At 42.7% G+C, this 16,810-nt stretch overlaps 1 protein-coding gene across 6 annotated transcripts in view; it reads left to right on the top strand.

The window, feature by feature from the left end:
- Positions 1–7,814: 7,814 nt before the first annotated feature.
- The window catches only part of TBC1D1 (TBC1 domain family member 1), a 113,311-nt gene continuing 104,315 nt past the window's right edge, over positions 7,815–16,810 (top strand). For 2 of the 6 annotated variants that reach the window (XM_080397096.1, XM_080397095.1), the window contains exons 1-3: positions 7,828–8,003; positions 8,617–8,833; positions 15,502–16,006. In XM_080397096.1, coding sequence (XP_080253222.1) covers positions 15,590–16,006 — 417 coding nt within the window. In that variant the 5' untranslated portion in view covers positions 7,828–8,003; positions 8,617–8,833; positions 15,502–15,589. Of the gene's footprint in view, positions 8,004–8,616; positions 8,834–9,408; positions 9,504–15,501; positions 16,007–16,810 lie in introns of all 6 variants that reach the window. The other 4 variants (XM_080397092.1, XM_080397094.1, XM_080397093.1 and 1 more) reach the window with 4 other exon arrangements.

Raw genomic sequence — 16,810 nt, 5'->3', positions numbered from 1 at the left:
TATTAAGGAATTAAAATGACAACTTTAGGTTTGTACATAGTCCAAATCTGAAGTACTTGTAGTAGATGTTACCTTGTTCTATTTCCTCTGCTTCCTCAGTACCTGGGAGGCCTGGAATAACAGGTGTGTGGTACAAATTTGTGAGACCAAGTATAAGATGGTGCTGACACATCACAGAAAAAAGCATGCACCTGGGGTTCTGAGGTTTCTGTGATGTTTCAATGTGGCAAGAGCTAAGAAGAGAAATCAAGCAGGAATCCTACCCACTGCTCCCTAACCCTGCTATTGCAAAGGTTCCTCTTTTCTTCTTTCCCCTGCCCCTCAGCACGTGAGGTCCTGTTTTCCTTCATTTGTGATGAGGCAGCAGGGAGATGCTGAAAGAAGAAGGTAAGGGGTAAGATTAAATTGAGATAACATGGGGAGATTGCATCCTCGTGTGCTCAAGTAGGAGAACAGTGCTGAAAGGAAATAGCTCCCATGTGCTATTGCTCTTTTACACATTGATTAAAAGATCAAGAGGATGAGAAGCAGAGTGGAAGATTGGGGCACGTGATTCTCCAAACTTTACCTTAATTTGTTCACTCTGCCATTCCCAGCAAGACCCTTTCTATGTGGAACATCCTGCCTTGAAGGAATGCTGCCTTTTGGGTATGTGGGATAACTGTTGATGCAAGGTGTCATGTTCAGCTGCAGCATCAGTTCTGGCAGAATTAGGAAAAGGATGAAGCTTGCAGGAGAAAAGGAATCAGGTTTGCTATCTGTAAATTATGACTGACTTACATTCACAACCAGAGCTACATACTTGTTATAAATGCAAAACTTTAAGGCTTTAATTTTCTTCCCAGAACTCAAGTTCTCTATCCTTGTTATTTTCAATACAACTTTAAGATTGCACTGGTTATGCAGCTGGGTGTGGGGAAAGAACCTCTTGAAAAGCTTAAGAAATTTCTCTGTGTCATGATGGGAGTGATGCATGTGCCATCTGTATTCAGCTATGACTTGTTTCACTCTGCATGCAGATGCAGTTGGTTCTTCAAGGAATAGCACTCTTTATCTGCTGGCATTGGGCTTTTTGGCTTCTGGGTAGTAATCTGCTGCAACAAATCACTGTCACTACTGGCCTGGCACATACACTCCTGACTGTCTGTGCCTGTCTCTAGCCCAGAGTCAAGTTGCGGGGAGGAGGGGGAGAGACAGGCACGTGGTCCCCAGAATAGAGGAAGGGGCCTTATTTCAGTGTACTGGCTACATGAGAAATGGGAGGATGAATGTTGGGATTTTGCTAATGATTCCTCTCTCTAGGAAATCTGTCTGTGTTCAGCCTTAGCCAAGTCTGCCAAGGTGCTTCACGCTTGAGGGGTGCTAAGGAGAACTGGACAACCTGGTCTATCACTCACATTCCTGTGGGTTTCTGCTGAGCTGTTGCCATTATTTGCGGATCATCTACATGCATTACTTACTACTGCTGTCCTGCCTGGAGATCTCCTTAGGGATGTCATCTCTCCTAGGAGCAGGCAGTCCCTGGTAGTGCTGGGGTGGATGAGTAGATGGCTGGTTCTGGTAACATGCTGATAGTAGGGCCACGATGATGTGGCAGACCCTATTGTCACTGTCTTCACCATTCTCCTTGTTTACACTGTTAGAGGGAATGTCCTCATCCCTCTCTCATCTTCCACCTAACTGATCCCCTAAATTGGTTACCTATACCAGGTACTGGTACAGCAAGATCATGATTTATTGTCATCAGGCTGAGAACCCCTTCTTTTTAGGTTATACAGAGGGTCTTATGGACCAAGTGAATATGGTAAAAGGCAAGCCAGAAGGGCCTTTATAGCCATCCCACAAAGGCCGATGAGAGATTGAGTGTTGTACACTGAGTGGATGCAATTGAACAACTCTGCAAATGTCTTAGAAGTCTGGCAGCACATCCAGCAATGAGCTGATGTATACAGAGACATCCTTAACATGGCTTTAGAGCATCCGCAGAAACAGTAGAGATATAGTCAAGATGATGACCCAGTCTCTATCGTTCTGTCTTCCCGAGGACGAGGAATTTACTTGCTCTATTCCCTGTTCTGTTCCAAACAGAAGTTCACAACTTTGGGTGAGGGGAACAAAAAAAACAAAAAAAAAACCAACACAGTGGTTTATCAAGCTGATTGAACAATCATGACAGACTGCAGAATTACAAGATGAAACTTGTTGTTGCTGGAGTCTTTACTAACCTTGCCTTGCATCAGAGAAAGAGGATCTAGAACTGAAATAAAGAACTGAAACAAAGGCAGTACGAGTATACCAAAGAGAGAAGTTAGTGGTGTGTGTTGGAATTGGTGTTTAAACTACAGCTTCTTCACAGCTGGTCTAATTTCTCCATCAAAGCATTGTGTAAGATGATGAAGCCAATTTAGAGATTATTAGTCTCAGGGTGGATGTTAAAAACCCAGAACCATGTCATTTGTGAATAACCAGCCTTGAACTGGGAGCAGAGGCACTAATATTTTATCCAGAAATGGGAATTGCCATGACTAGAATAAAGAATGCTCACAGCCCAGACTGAACTCAAGTGTATGGGAACCCCTGGCTACTCCTATAGAAAGACACATTCCTCTTACCAAAACCATTTAAAATGAGCCCTTTTTTGTAACAGGTGAATACATGTAATTCCAATGAAAGCTGTAAACGTTCAATCCTGTAGGGAATCATGCCTATGGGGCTAGTGGGGAAAATGCCTCTAGATCGAGAACTTAGCATAGTACTAAAAACTCTGACAAAACCCCTCAAAATATAGTAATGCTTTAAGAGTAGACTGATGGGCTTCACTTGAAAGTTATTAGTTTGTTTACTAAGTCATGACTTAAATCCACCCCTGAATTTTATTTTTTTCAGTAAACTTATGAAACAGTTTGGGTGGAAGGAAGTAAATACAATTCATCTTCCTTACAGGCTGTGAACTTAGTCCACAGAATATTATGAAAAACGCAAGTATTGTATTTAAGTTGCAGAAGGATTTGTTTGAGGTTTTGCTGCTTAATAGCACTTCATATAAGGATAAATGGAATTCACTATTAAAGAATATTAAATATATAAGCAATTAGTTTCATATTGTACAAGTATGCGCTTGAATCTGTAACTAATTCACCTACAAAGTTTCTGTAAATTAAGTTTCCGTCTCGCTATTGCTTTTCAAAGTTCCAGTGATTGTGGGTTTTGTTTTAACACACTGACAACAAGCAAATCTTTTATCCTTTTTTAATAGTCCCTGCAAATAGCAACATTAAAATTATATTAAATTAGAGTTTGTTAAGCACCAGCATAAGTTTTTACAAGGTCAGGGACTTCCAGGATTCTGTGGCTGAAGGCAACTGGATTCCATACATAAATCTAAAAATCTAAAAATTAATTGTAAATAAAAATAATCACTAACAAAACTGTTCTCTGCCCATAAATACAAAAGTAATCAAAGATAATTAAACTAAGCTGAATTGCTTTAATTCATCATATTTCTTTGCACTACATAAGTACACAAATTCATCAAGGATGGTATTTTTGCTCAACTTCCAAGAGGAAGCCAACATTTCTCTGTTGTACAGCAACTGAAATGAGGTTGTGCACCATCAGAACACTATGCATAATGGGATCAGCCTATTAAACTGTCCAATCATATCCTAACACCCACCTAAATAAAATGGAATACAAATGATGGCATAGCAACAGCAGCTTCCAAACAAAAGGAAAAGCTTAAAATACTCACACAATCACTGGTAAGTGATTTTCAAATGTATTTATGGGAATGAAGGGAGGGAGGATTAATCATGACATCTGAAATGCACAAAAACAGAGGCAGCAGCAGGCAGGATCTGTAAAAGCAGCTCAACTCTTTTTTGATTCTTTACGTGATCAGTGATAACAGAAAGCCTCTTGTCTATGATCATTAATGTTGCTGGTATGCTTTCCTACAGCATATGAAGTAGGCAAACGTGTTATAATAACAGTTATTCAAATTTTGTTTATGAAATGTCTGGAACTATATATAAATAGCATCTGGAGATACAGTATCATTGGATAAGAATGTAGTACTTCATCCAGAGCTCACTTAAGTCAAAGGACTGCCAAACAGTATCATGCCCTTAATAAGGTACTAAACAGATTTAAGAGAAACTTGGGCTGTTTTATAATAGCAATAGAAATTCATCATTATAGGTAATTCAGAGGGAAAAGCACAGAGGCTTATAATGCAACTGAAACACAATGTAGGTGCCCACATTCAAATTCGTAGTTACTGCTCAACTGCTGCCCAACTTGGAGCAACTTGAACTCTGAAAGCATCTAAAATTGCCCATTTGCCTCGTGATACTTCAAAGGGTAAATCCAGAGTCGCAGCAGCCCCTATTTCTGCCCTTACCCCATGGCCAGGCACATTCAGCCTAAATTTGTACTGATCTGCAATCCTACCCCAACTGGGATCAAGTGAGTAGATGCTTCTCCTCCTTAGCCTACATGAGAGGCTTCATTGCTTACATGTTCTCATAGCATGCCTGATATTAGCTTGTGAATTCAAGTTCTATGCAAAAGGCATGGTGGGGTTTTATTTGTTTTATAGTGGGATTGGATAAAGAAATAATGGTTAAACTGGTGTTCTTTTATAGATCATGGTTCCAGGATGTATAAAGCCCAGGCTGATTTTCCTCCTCAGTCTGAAGAATTTAATGTGATAGTAGTATGTTTTAGCTAACAGACTACTGTAAAGAAAAACTAGCCTGTGAAGGAAAAAAGATCAGAGATCTACTGTTTCAGAAAATCAAAAATTATTAGGAAGTCTAAAGCTCAGGGCTTTCACCTGAGCACAGGGATTCCAGCCCCTGGAACGCATGCAAGTGTTCCCTTTTTAGGGACTGGAACGTAAGACCCCTGTTCTGGTTTCTCCTTCCCCCACCCACCCACCCACCCCAAGTCATAGTTTTCTCAGGAAGCAGAGATAAAGAATGCTGTCCATTGCAGCCTGGAGGCTGCTGATAACTTTCAGGGAAGGCAGGCTGAACACTCTCAGGCAGAGTAGAAAACAAACTACCTTCCTGCATGCTGGTTAAACAGACATAAAAGACAGAGTGCCCTGCTTGTTCTTCAAATAAAGCACCTAAATACTTGTCTTCAGGTAAGTGTGGATGTTGAATCATGGGAACCACACCTTGCAGACCTGCCTGATAGGTGTGAAAACCAGAAAGAGGTGACTATACGTACAAGCCCATCTTCTCCATTTCTGTATCACCTTATGTAACTCATGAGCTACATAACACTAAAATACCCTTCTACTGCAAGAACAGACCATGAAGAGCAGTTGCAGCTTTACCGCATGGCTATTCAGAAGCACTCTTTTGTCCCATGAGAGTTGTTTTTTTCCCTTGTTATCACCACTGGCACCAAAGTGTGTTCATACATAAACACACTTTGTTTCATCTCATTCAGCTTTAAACTCTTGTGCATTGTTTATAAACTGTCTCTGCAAACAACTTAATTTCCATCATAGCACTGTTCTAAGTCTGTATGACCAGCACTGAAATGAATGGTTACATACATGTACACTGCTGAAAACGGTGGAGTTTCCTCCAGATGCTCACTGTGACCTGTCTGTTTCTTCACTCTATCTCATTAGTAATACGTTGTTCTCAAATACCTTCTAAAACCGTTGACAGATCTTGTGTTTTTATTACTTGGATTTTTTATCAGTTTTAATTAAAAAGCAAAATATCCTAAAATAAAATTATCACCAAATGTTGCAAATGTTATACTAAAATTTCCTTTCTTTTTGAGGCACATAGATAGTACATTTTTACCACACCTTACCAATAAGCATTATAGAAATTGGCTGGATTGAACTGTTCCTGAATAGTTTTTCAAGGTGTTTGCCCAATACAAATACTTCATGTTTGTTTCCTATTAACTGTAAGGAAGTATTTTATATCTACCTGAATGAAAAAAGAGGACTTTTCCCAACATTAGAGGAAATGGTGCTATTAAACCAATACAAGTGTAGTTCTTATCCAAGGCATTTCACTTTGCTTATAAAATACTGTATCAGAACATGAGTAATTTGACAAAAAAAAACCCTGCCAGGCAAAGAATTAAAACCTATGAGCCAGAGATAACAGGAAAAATAATAGCGGGCACCATGAATGAGTTCAAGCACAGTCTCATTTCTTTCCCAGCTATCAAAGAGGAGGAGGAAGAAAGGATTCATAGCATTCTAGTATTGACTTCTGTTATCCAAAGATTACCCCAAGCAGCAAGAATTAGTCCTATAGGATCCTTATCTGTTTCATTATCACCTTCTGGAGGCAACAGTGAAGCAGTAAAGAAAATCTTCTTAAGCTCATTGGTTGGTAATTGGGAATGCATGAGCCCCGGCTGAAGTGCAGGAGCTGTCTGGGTGGGGACTGCAGTTCACCATCTTCTAGAACACGATTACCAGAGGCCTGCAGTGCTTAGGGCAGCAGGGTTAAAATGAGCAAAAGAACACACTTGTCTCAGATACTGTGTTTGGTGGGTCATAACTGGAATAAGAGCATTGTCCTTAGCTGTGATGGTTTAAAAACACAAGTCAGGCATGGTTTACAGAGAGGTGGCATTCCTATTCCCAAGGAATGTAAAGGATGTCACTGAAAAACAAGAGGCGCTCATACCTATTCCCACATCTGAAGGAGAAACAGCAAACCATGAACTAAGTACAGATTGGGAACAAGTGCTCTGAGGGAACTGCTCACACTTCGATTCCTGTATCAACAATCCTATGAAAGTACACCTAGCAAGCAAAAGCCACGTAGATACAACCACCATACACTTTGCAAGGGCTGTGCTTACATACCAAACTGTGACTTGCTTTTCATAATCTAGGGCAACATTGTGCTTGCATTTGACAGCTTACTTGACTGTTTCCCTCACAGCGGAGCACATGTGCAGCAGCTGACCAAACTTCTTTGAGAAAGCTTCAATTCTACAAATGTGCTCGGGCTAAAAGTAAGTAAATCAGTGGTCTTACTGTCAAGAAGACTTGAAATCAATAGAGTGCAAAAGTGGTTTGCAGAATGGATATGCAGGGTGCCCTGATCATCTGGAAAGAGCTGAGGAGTATAATTAAGTCTCCATTCACTCTCTGGCAACTGAACGACTAACTAGCGCCAACTCTTACAGACATTTCATATACATACACATATACGTGTGCGGCTTGTCGTGCAGGGAAGAAGTGGGAGGCAAGGTGCGAAGGTGGTTCGGGGAAGGTGAGCCCACAGCAGGCTGCCCACAGCCGGGGCTGGGCCCAGGCCCAAGGGGGAACGCGACGGCTGCAATTCCAGGTGCGGGACGTTCCAGTTCCCCGAGCGAACTTCCCGCCTTCCCGCCTCTGCTCGCCGCTTCAGCTAACCTGGCCGCCAGCCCGCGCTCGCCAGCCCAGGCGGCAATGGCTTGTATTCTGCGGGAGATGAGAGGCTGTGACAGGCGCGCAGGGGAGCGCCGCCGACATGCTCCTCCAGGGGGTCGAAACCGGCCGGGGCAGGGGGCCTCAGCTGCCCGCTGTCGCGACGTGGGCGCCCGTCTGTCGCCGGCTGCCAGCCGCTGGCCGCCCCTGGCGGGCGCCTGTCACTCCCGCCCCCGCCGGGCCGGGGACCCGCCGCCTGTTGCTATTTTTACCCGCACTGGCTGGGCAGCAGGAGGGGGGCGGCGGGCGGTAGCTGGTGGTGCACTGCCCGGCCCTCCCCCGCCTCCGCCCGCCGGCAGGTAGGGGTGGGGCGGCCCGGCCCTAAACAGGAGGCGGCGAGCAGCCCCCTTGCCCGGCCCGGCCGGTGCCCTGAGGTGCTGGTGTGGCCTCCCCTCCTCCGGCCCGGCGTCCGTCAGCGGCTCACTGCCCCGCTCCCCTCAGCGGGAGGTGGGCAGGCGGCGCCTGACAGCCCGCGGGCGCTGCCCGCCGAAGGCATTTCCTTGCGGCGAGCACATCCTGCGGCGGCGAGGCGGCGGTAAGCGGCGGCGGCCGGGCACCCCCGGCCCCGGCTCCGGGCCTGGCGGGGGACGGCGGCGGGGGCCGCTGTGCCCCCGCTGGCTGCGGGCCGGTCGGCGGGAGCAGCGCTGGTGGGGCCGAGCTGCGTTTCGGGAGGGGAGGAAGGAGGAAGAACGGGGTTTAGCTGTGAGGAAGTGAAAGAGTTGAGGAGAGAAACGAAGCGACCCGCCGCGGGGGGCGGCTGCGGGCCGGCGGGGCTGCTCCGTGCGCCGTGTGCGGCCTCCGGGGTGGCGGCGGCGCGCGGCCGGCCGAGGGGAGCGGGCTGTGAGGCGGGGGGCGGCTCCGGGCCGGGGCGCCGCGCCGTGCCTGTGGCGCGGGTAGGGCGCCGTGCCGCCCTCCCACCTCCCGCGGAAGGGTCGCGCCGTCGGTGGTGAGGGAGCTCCCGGGAAAGTCGCAGCGCTTTCTCTGGGGACAGTATTTCTGTGGGGCGGCGGGACGGGAGCGGCCAGCTGTGGCGGGGTCCTGGGAGAGCCTGCGTCTCGTCAGAGTAACGAGACCCGCTTGACTTTAACCGCTGATGCGCCCCGGTCTGCGTTTAGCTCTTTTTTTTCACTCTCGCCTGCACCTTCCAGCCATCGGTGCAGAACCGCGCGGTGTAACTCCTCCCGGGACCTGCTCCTTCTTGAAGCGACGCAGCGGCTCTTCCTGTGGGGGTGACACCGGCCTCCCCGCGGCAGCAGTTGGGTTGGACCTTACAATGCCCCACACTGGCGCAGCGTTGTTATGGCCCTTTAAATTCGCCTACTAAATTAACAAGGGAGCGATCTCTCGAAACCGGGCTCATGAGAGGTATGAAACAAATGTGGTTATTTATAGTGCAGTTTGAAAAGATTGAGACCTTTGTATGCTGTGTTGTATTTGGGAGAGAGGATAATATGGCAGATCTGCTGTGGGAGCCTTTAGCAGCGCAGGTGATAGGATTTGTGCCTGCTCTTAAGCCCAGAGAAAGCATGGAACATCGTGGGTCGAAGTTAATAAAAATACACATCTCCTGAATAGCAAATACCTGTGAGCTGCCGATGAATATGATTATACTTTTAACACCTGTAAGTGCTGAAATGGAAATTTGTCACAACCTGTTTTATGGAAATGCTGAAAGTCATAGGTAATGTGGAAAAGTAGAAATGCTTGCAGGTGAGAAAAATGACAGGCTGGAAGGAATGTGAAACACATTCAGTGATACGTGGATGACTTGATGCTTTTTTTACTTTATAATTTGATTAACTGAAAAGTTGGATGTAAGTATTTTGGCTGCCGATATGCAATTGAATAAAAAGGAATGGCATTCAGAATGTAATTTACCTAGCAAGCTTTCTTTTACAAAGATTTTCTCAGTGGTAGAACAGCCCAATTTTTTTTTTCAGGTCTGTATGGGGCTGACATAGAAGACCTCAGTCATCAGCATATTAATTTCTGTGAGCTCTATTAAGGAAATAGCAGCAAGTGTCAAGGGCAGCAAGTGAGCAATTTTCTTCATTTGATAGTTGATTATGAACTTGTATGTTTGTAATCAAGAATATAGTACCATTTTGCTGGACCATTTTTTTATGAGTAGCCTATTTAATTTTCTTAACCTATTTGAGAAGTGACATAAATACTGGTTGTATTGGTAAATATTTAGGTGTGATTATTACCACAAAACCAAACTACTTGCTCAGAGTGCATGGTGGAACATTATTCAGGGCCATGTCTGAAGCTGCTGACAGAATTGAAAAGAATCTTTTAGAAGTCAGCATTTAATGAATGTATATGAAAAAAGAATGGAAAATAAGAGTAATTTTGGAGTCAAATTGACTTCTGGACTTGCCCACAGCAAGCCATTGCTCCAGAAGGAAACAGCAGATAGTAAGTAGCTATGGGATAAAAAGAATATCCTTGTAACAGAAGGGTGCATCATGATTCCAAGTGCAAGTTTAAGTTAAATTAAAACTATTTGAAAACAGAGAGCAACCTGTGGTATGATATCAAACAATCTTATTTCACAGTAGAAGCCAGGCCAAAAGTGTTGTTTGAAGCCTCAAATTAAAAAAAAAATATAAAGCTTGCAACTAGCAGCCCTATAGAATGATCTAATGGATGCTGTGTTGTGACACCAGAGCAGAGCAGAATGTCATTTCATGTATGTTGATGGAAGCATAAAAGGACCAAGAGGTCACTCAGCAGTGACATATCATGACATGCCTAACACATATTCTCATTTGTATTTTTCTATATATCCTGCTAGGTGGCTAGAGAAATCTGTTGGCATGAGTGAAGACAATGTAAATCTCTGTCAGGGGTCAAACAGAGAGGGAGAAGTGGTATTTAGTTTCGGCTTGCGTTCCAGAGCTTTGGCTGCAGGCCAGGGCTCCTCCTAATCCTTAAGTAGTATGATATTTCTGCTAAAATAATTGGTGGTGAAGTGCAGTCAGTACCAGTGCCCCTGATTCCATTTGCAGGGTTCAGCACTAATGCCACGCACAGAAGAGCTGAACCAGTTGTTTTTCACAAGACCTTGCTGTACAGTTGGAAGTTTTGCTTAGCTTCTTGGAGGGGAGAAGGAAAGCTGATTTATAGAAAAAAACCTTGCTGTCATATCGGCAGCCTGATGCGGAGTAACTGCACAGTTGCCTCTCATATGAACTGCAAAGGTTGAGGAGGCTGGGGTTTTTCTGTTCAACAGCTCACAAGTCAGACTCATTTAATCATTGCTGTGTGGAAGTTCTGACTGCTTCCTTGCTTGACCCATCTTCTGAACTTGTCAGTTCTGCTGTGGATTCGTGTACTCCAACTGCTACCAAACCAGGTGAAGAGCTGAAAGAAAGTGAAGGATTGCTTAGGTCAGTAGTTACCTGTGTTCTGAACAAGAGTCTGAAACTTTTGGCAGCATGTCTGTATTGAATTTAGTCCAGTTCGGAAGAAACAACAGAACAAGGATAACTCTTCAGTACTGTTGTAGTTTCTGCTTTATTTTTATTTGCGTTCTTTTGGTTTAGAACAATCTTTCTCCCTTCTTTGCCTTTTTTTCCTGTATTATTTTCAGTCCATCCCAAATCTGCCTGCTTTTCCCCTAGCTGCCAAAAGCTGTTTTCCAGTGCCCCACACTCCTAGGTTTTTAACACAACTTGTTCTTTGTACCCAACAAGATTTTTGTTCCTAACTTCAAAGCTGACCTGGCCCCATCTAACCAAATGGCACCCAGAGCCTGTGCTTTGTCCTGGGGATAAAGTCTTTGCTCTCATGAGAGTAGGTGAGGTTTGAGGAATGCTGTCTTGCATGATGCACAGATGCTTAGAGATGTACCTTCATACACGGAAGACCTGGAGTCCAGAGTGGCAAAAGTACTAACTTTTGTAGCTGTCCCCTTCATGCTGTCTGGCCATCACCCTGAATTCTCTCTGAAGGCATCCCTTTTAGTTTCTGGTCACGTAAAAAGATGAGAATACAACTTAATTTGGGAGCACAAGAGCCTGATGTGTATATACTTTTTTAAAATGCAGTATCAGATTTTGCTAGATTAGGACAATCGGCATAGTGTTACATGCTTTCTAAGAGTGCTCCCTGCTTGTGAGAAGAGGCTTGATTGACCACAGTGAAAGAGCAGTTGAGGACAAAGTGCACATGTATGATCCCATGTGTCTCTTTCACACTAGTGAGTCTGTCTGGTGTCTCCTAGTTATAGAAGGTGGTGTTACATTTAGTTGTGTGGTTTGTGTAAATATCGTATGTGCTGCAGCTTGCCTGGCTGTTCTTACGCTGATGGAGCAAGTACAGCTAAATCAAAGCAAGTTAAACAGTGGCAACATTAAGTACACTTTGGTGAATATTAACATCTCCCAGACATAACAAAGCTGTTAGCTGGGGAGTGTCACTCAAATTCGTGCAAAGGTAAAGGAGATCCTTCAGAAGATGCCAGTGGAGAGGAGAAAGAGGATCTGTCCCAGTTATGCCCATGAGCAATGGGAGAATGACTGGAGACATTCAGCCTATGTGCGAAGCAAATCCTGGCAGTCTTCTCGCAGCCCAGATTAACGGAGCTGAATGGCACTTAAAGCTGTCAAGGGAAGTTTAGGTGGAAGAAGACAGTGGGCAGCTTTACTTTTATACCTTTTCTGTTCCCTCTTGGATTAAAGGGGAAATAAGCATTCACTTTGAAGAAGCTGTTTTTGAGTTAATGAGGCAGACGCTTGGGAGGAAGAGGAAGCTTGTTAAGCGTACTGTACTAATATGGATGGTAAATGGGTATGGCACTTGCACAGCCAAGTTTTTTAGAGGGGATGAACTGAGTGGTGGCAACCAGAGATGGGTGAAGGTGCCAGAGTTGTGAGTGGTGTAGTCAGGGCAGACATGAATGGATTCAGAGCACAGATAATCTTTGGCCACGATGTATGCTTAATTTTATGGTTGGAAATAGGCCTGCTGAGATGAACAGTACTATTTTTAGGTCTAAATTAAGCATGTACATAATACCTCATGGTCATGAAGTAAAACCTAGTCCTTGGTGTAAACTTACAGGATGATAATGCTGGAAGCATGCAATTGGTATAATTTCTGGTGGGATTTGCATGTAAACTAAGATAAGGATGAAATGGGGAAACAAAGAAAGGATGGCTGGAAAAGGGAGATGAAACGTACAGAACTATATGGGTTAGATAAGAAGATCTTCTGATGCTACTAAACTTGTGCTCTGAGAAACTGCACTTTTAGCACTCTTAATGTTAGGAAAAAAACCCTAGCATTCTGACTTCTAGTTAACTGTTTTGATTTAGTATTAACTGTTTTTCTTTAGAAATAACAAATGTGGACATTGGCATATTTATGCTGTTGACTTTGCGAGGTGTTTATTTTGTTAAAATGAGATGAATGCCAAGAAGCTTTGCATTTATATTAAATACATTCCAGCAGTACAGTGTTTGTTTAAATATGAGAGAGTATCAATCTGTTTTTTTTACATACTGTTCAGTCCTTAGAGTTGGTATGCAAAGTACTGTATTAAATTGTGATATTTATTACTACCTGAGGCTGCAGTGCCTTGAAGGTCTGGGGTAAAAGAGCATGGTAGTGGTGGTAGTCCAAATGAAACTTACTTTCCTTGAAAAGCTGAATTAAATGGGGATGATATTGTTTATTTTTACATGCACTTTATTTAATTCTATTTTTTAAAGAAGGGTTCTGACAAGACATAATTGAGAAATATGGTTAGAAAAAACATGTGGCTAATAGGTCATCATCCACGCAGTAGCTCAGTTCTCCTGTTTTCAACTAAGAATAGAGTTGTCTTAGGCTTTCTTATCCTGATATTATTAAGTATGCCACTAAATGATGAGAATACTAAAAGCTGAAAACTCAATTTTTATGCATTTGGAACTACACACCTTTGTAGTTATGAATGAATCCAGTCTTCCTTGCAGTTGGTGAGCTATTTTTCATTTTTGCAGTTAAGAAGAAAAAATTTGTAATAGTTCAGCAAAGGGACCATTTTGATTCTCTTTTGACACTGACAGATGCAAAACTATAATGGTAATTGTGTTTAGCAGTCTGTGTTGATAAGGTGTAAAAATGCTTCCCAAAGCCACTATCCTATATGATCCAATGCATTTGTATTCATCTTAAAGATGGTTGAGTTCTTGTTTGTGAAGCAAAACAAAACACAAAAAAATGGAAAAAGAGTTGCAGTATAATTGAAATGTGGCATACAAATTCTGGATTTTCATGACCCTTTTTCCCATACCTCCCACACAGACAACACACACAGATGTTTACAAAAAGGCTTTTAAAAAAATTGTTCTGCACATCTAGAATGCTACTTATGATGTCAAATAGTGTCTTTAAAACCTGCACTACTGGATTCTTTTGCTAAATTTGACATCCTTAGAACTGGTAGCATTGCTACAGAGTTCATTTGTCAAAAGATGCAAAAGTTTCAAAAAAGTAAATGTACCCAAATGTGGTTTCTGCAAAAAAGTAAATGTACCCAAATGTGGTTTCTGCAGTTCTTTTGTTTTTACAATTTGCCGGTTACTGCAGAAACATTTTTTCCCACTCAGACATTTGCAAATTGGTTGCATTTTAAACACTTGTTCAGTTAATGAATTTCCATCTTGAAGGTTTTTTTAAATCCTAGAATTTCCCTGATTTTTCAACAAGGTGAAGCACTGTTAGAAACTCAGTTTAGAAGTATTTTTACAAGGAGAAAGAAAGGACAAAGTTTAATGAAAACTCATGAGAAAAATACTGTTATTTTTTATCATGTTTGTAAATGAACAAAAGCAAGAAATACTGTGGCAACAGTAAACCTATGTCATTTATTGAATACTTGGTCAAATATAATTTAAAATGTTTCGTAAGAAGTTCTTGGGACTGCTCATGTTGTTTTTAATACGTCTTTTCATGGGAAACTCTCAGGAGGCTGAGGCTAAACAAGTGTCATGGCATTTAACCATAGGCAATTATAGGCCTGTCAGCTTCTCATCAGTCTCACACAAAATAATGTAACAGCTGAAACCAGGTTCAATTAATGAGGAGTTAAGACATGGCAGTATAACAAATGCCAATCTGTGTGTTTTCATAGACTATATTTGCAAACCAAAATTGACAGAGAAATGAAATTACTGGATTTTATTACTATAAATACTAAAATGTAATAACAGTAGTGGTAGTAGATGCTAGGTAAAACATGGTTATAGTAACTTAGTTCCTTTTGATATTTTAAGAAATGACAATTATACAGTATCAGTGTGGCAAACATTAAATATTCCTGGCTGACTGATAGGCCTTGAAACGCAATCATGAATTGTGAGTCTTCATCTGTGTTTTAGTGGAATGCTGTAAGGATTGTTGCTTATCTCTGCTATCTGACAAGTTTATCAATGATCAGTTGACTGCTGCTAGCTCTTTCAGATGACAACTTCTGGGGTGTTATTTAATGAAAGAGTCTGGTTTGTAATAGCCCATGATCACTTGGCAAACTATATGCAAGGAAGAAACTCCATGTTAGTAGCCAAATTCTTAATCGTCTACCTATGAACAAGAAAGATGATCTCTTTTGTTTTCAAATGTGAAGGTGTCTCAGCAAGCACTGGCTTCAATTATCACGAAGGTCAGAATAGCTCAGCTGAGTTCTTTCTGTGAATCTAGGATTGGAATAGGCCAGTGTGATCCACATGTGCCTGCCCATGAAACAGACACAGGTCAGAAAGAACGTGCGTTTTTGAATTTAGTTACTTACTGGGTGATTTAGCAAGAGTTGTAAAGCAACTTTTAAATCGGGACTGACTTTTTTCCAAGCAACATATTTAGTACTATTATGTTTGTTGGACCTGAAATCATAAGGCCTGATGTAGGGGAAATGTGCTAGATGGGTCATGGTAGATGATCATTATGTCTCTTCCGATGGTAAGCTATTATGTATTTGTGTTACTGATAGTTCATTTTTGATATAGTTCCAGCACCTACATAATTATTTCTTCTCCTTTCAGAACTCTTCAGTTCCTTAATCAACGGAACCATCAATCCATGGAGCTGAAATATTGGTGAATTAGTCCAGGTTTCCTAAAGGACTGTAAAATGGAGCCAATAACATTCGAAGTTAAAAAGTATCAAACATCTAGTGATTTCTCTGCAAGTTTCAGTCTGCAGCTCGTTGGTTCTCTGCAAGTGCATTCCCTAACCACCATGTCAATGCTGCCTTGGATTGTGGCAGAGATCCGGATGCTCAGTACAAAGTCTTCCAAAGAAGAACCCACCGTCAGCCAAATCAGACTTTATGTTTCACCAGCAAGTCTGCGATGTGAACCAGACACAGGGAAAATCCAGCAGTGGGATCCTTTGATTTATTCAAGTTTGTTTGAATACAAACCACAGCATGTCCACAAACTGATTCACAACAGCCATGACCCAAGCTACTTTGCTTGTCTGATAAAGGACGGAGCAGCAAATCAGCAAAGTATCTGCTATGTATTTAAAGCTGATGATCAGACAAAAGTAAGTAAAAAGAAAAAAAAGATGGAAGCAAGCAATACTGGAGTTGCTTTTGTGCTGTTTGAAACCTTTCACTACAGTGTAAGATCACTAAAACTTGCCAATAAGCATCGCTTGACTTGAGTTTCTCAGTATGTGAAGTGATCTACAGGATCAGAGCCTGAGTTTCATTGGTTTACAGAACACTTTAATTTGGGATGTGGGCTGAAATCCTGGCCCTCAAGTCAGTGAGAGTTTTTCTGTTGATGTCACTAGTGCTAGGATTTCACCTTTAAGTCACTGTGAACTTTATCTAATCCTGCGGTCAGACCTCTCAAATTTCTGTTTTCCTGAGTTGAGACCTATGTGACTGGGAAACAGAGACACCTCCCTTCGCAGGAGGAGGAGGGGGTTTGGAGCATACCTCCAACCGCAGGACACTGTGGAGACCTCTTCCTAGCTCTGTAATCCACAGAGCCTGGCAGGTAGTGTTGGAGAATGGAAGAAAGCAACAGCGCAGTGCTGGAACTGTGATATGCAGGCTTGCTGCTGCATGGTGTGAGGCAGGAGTTGGGTGTGCATGTCTCACACTGTGGGTGAGATATGGTGCAGTCTGCAGTTCCTAGGAGCAGGTTGTGTCCTTGCTGAAAAGGTGGATTAAAAATAGTTGCTCTCTTCTTTTGTTTGAGAATAATGTGAGGCAATAACTTGTGAATGAGTAAGGTGAGTAGGATTTGGCACAAAGCTATTGTGATCTACTGGGGACAAAACAGTGACATATCTTTCACCTCTTGAGTGTAGACTCCAGTTACAGTGCTGGAAAACAGC

The sequence above is a fragment of the Falco punctatus genome, assembly GCF_963210335.1.
Source record: "Falco punctatus genome assembly, chromosome: 1".
NCBI lineage: Eukaryota > Metazoa > Chordata > Aves > Falconiformes > Falconidae > Falco > Falco punctatus.
This window is presented reverse-complemented; position numbering and strand designations above follow the sequence as displayed.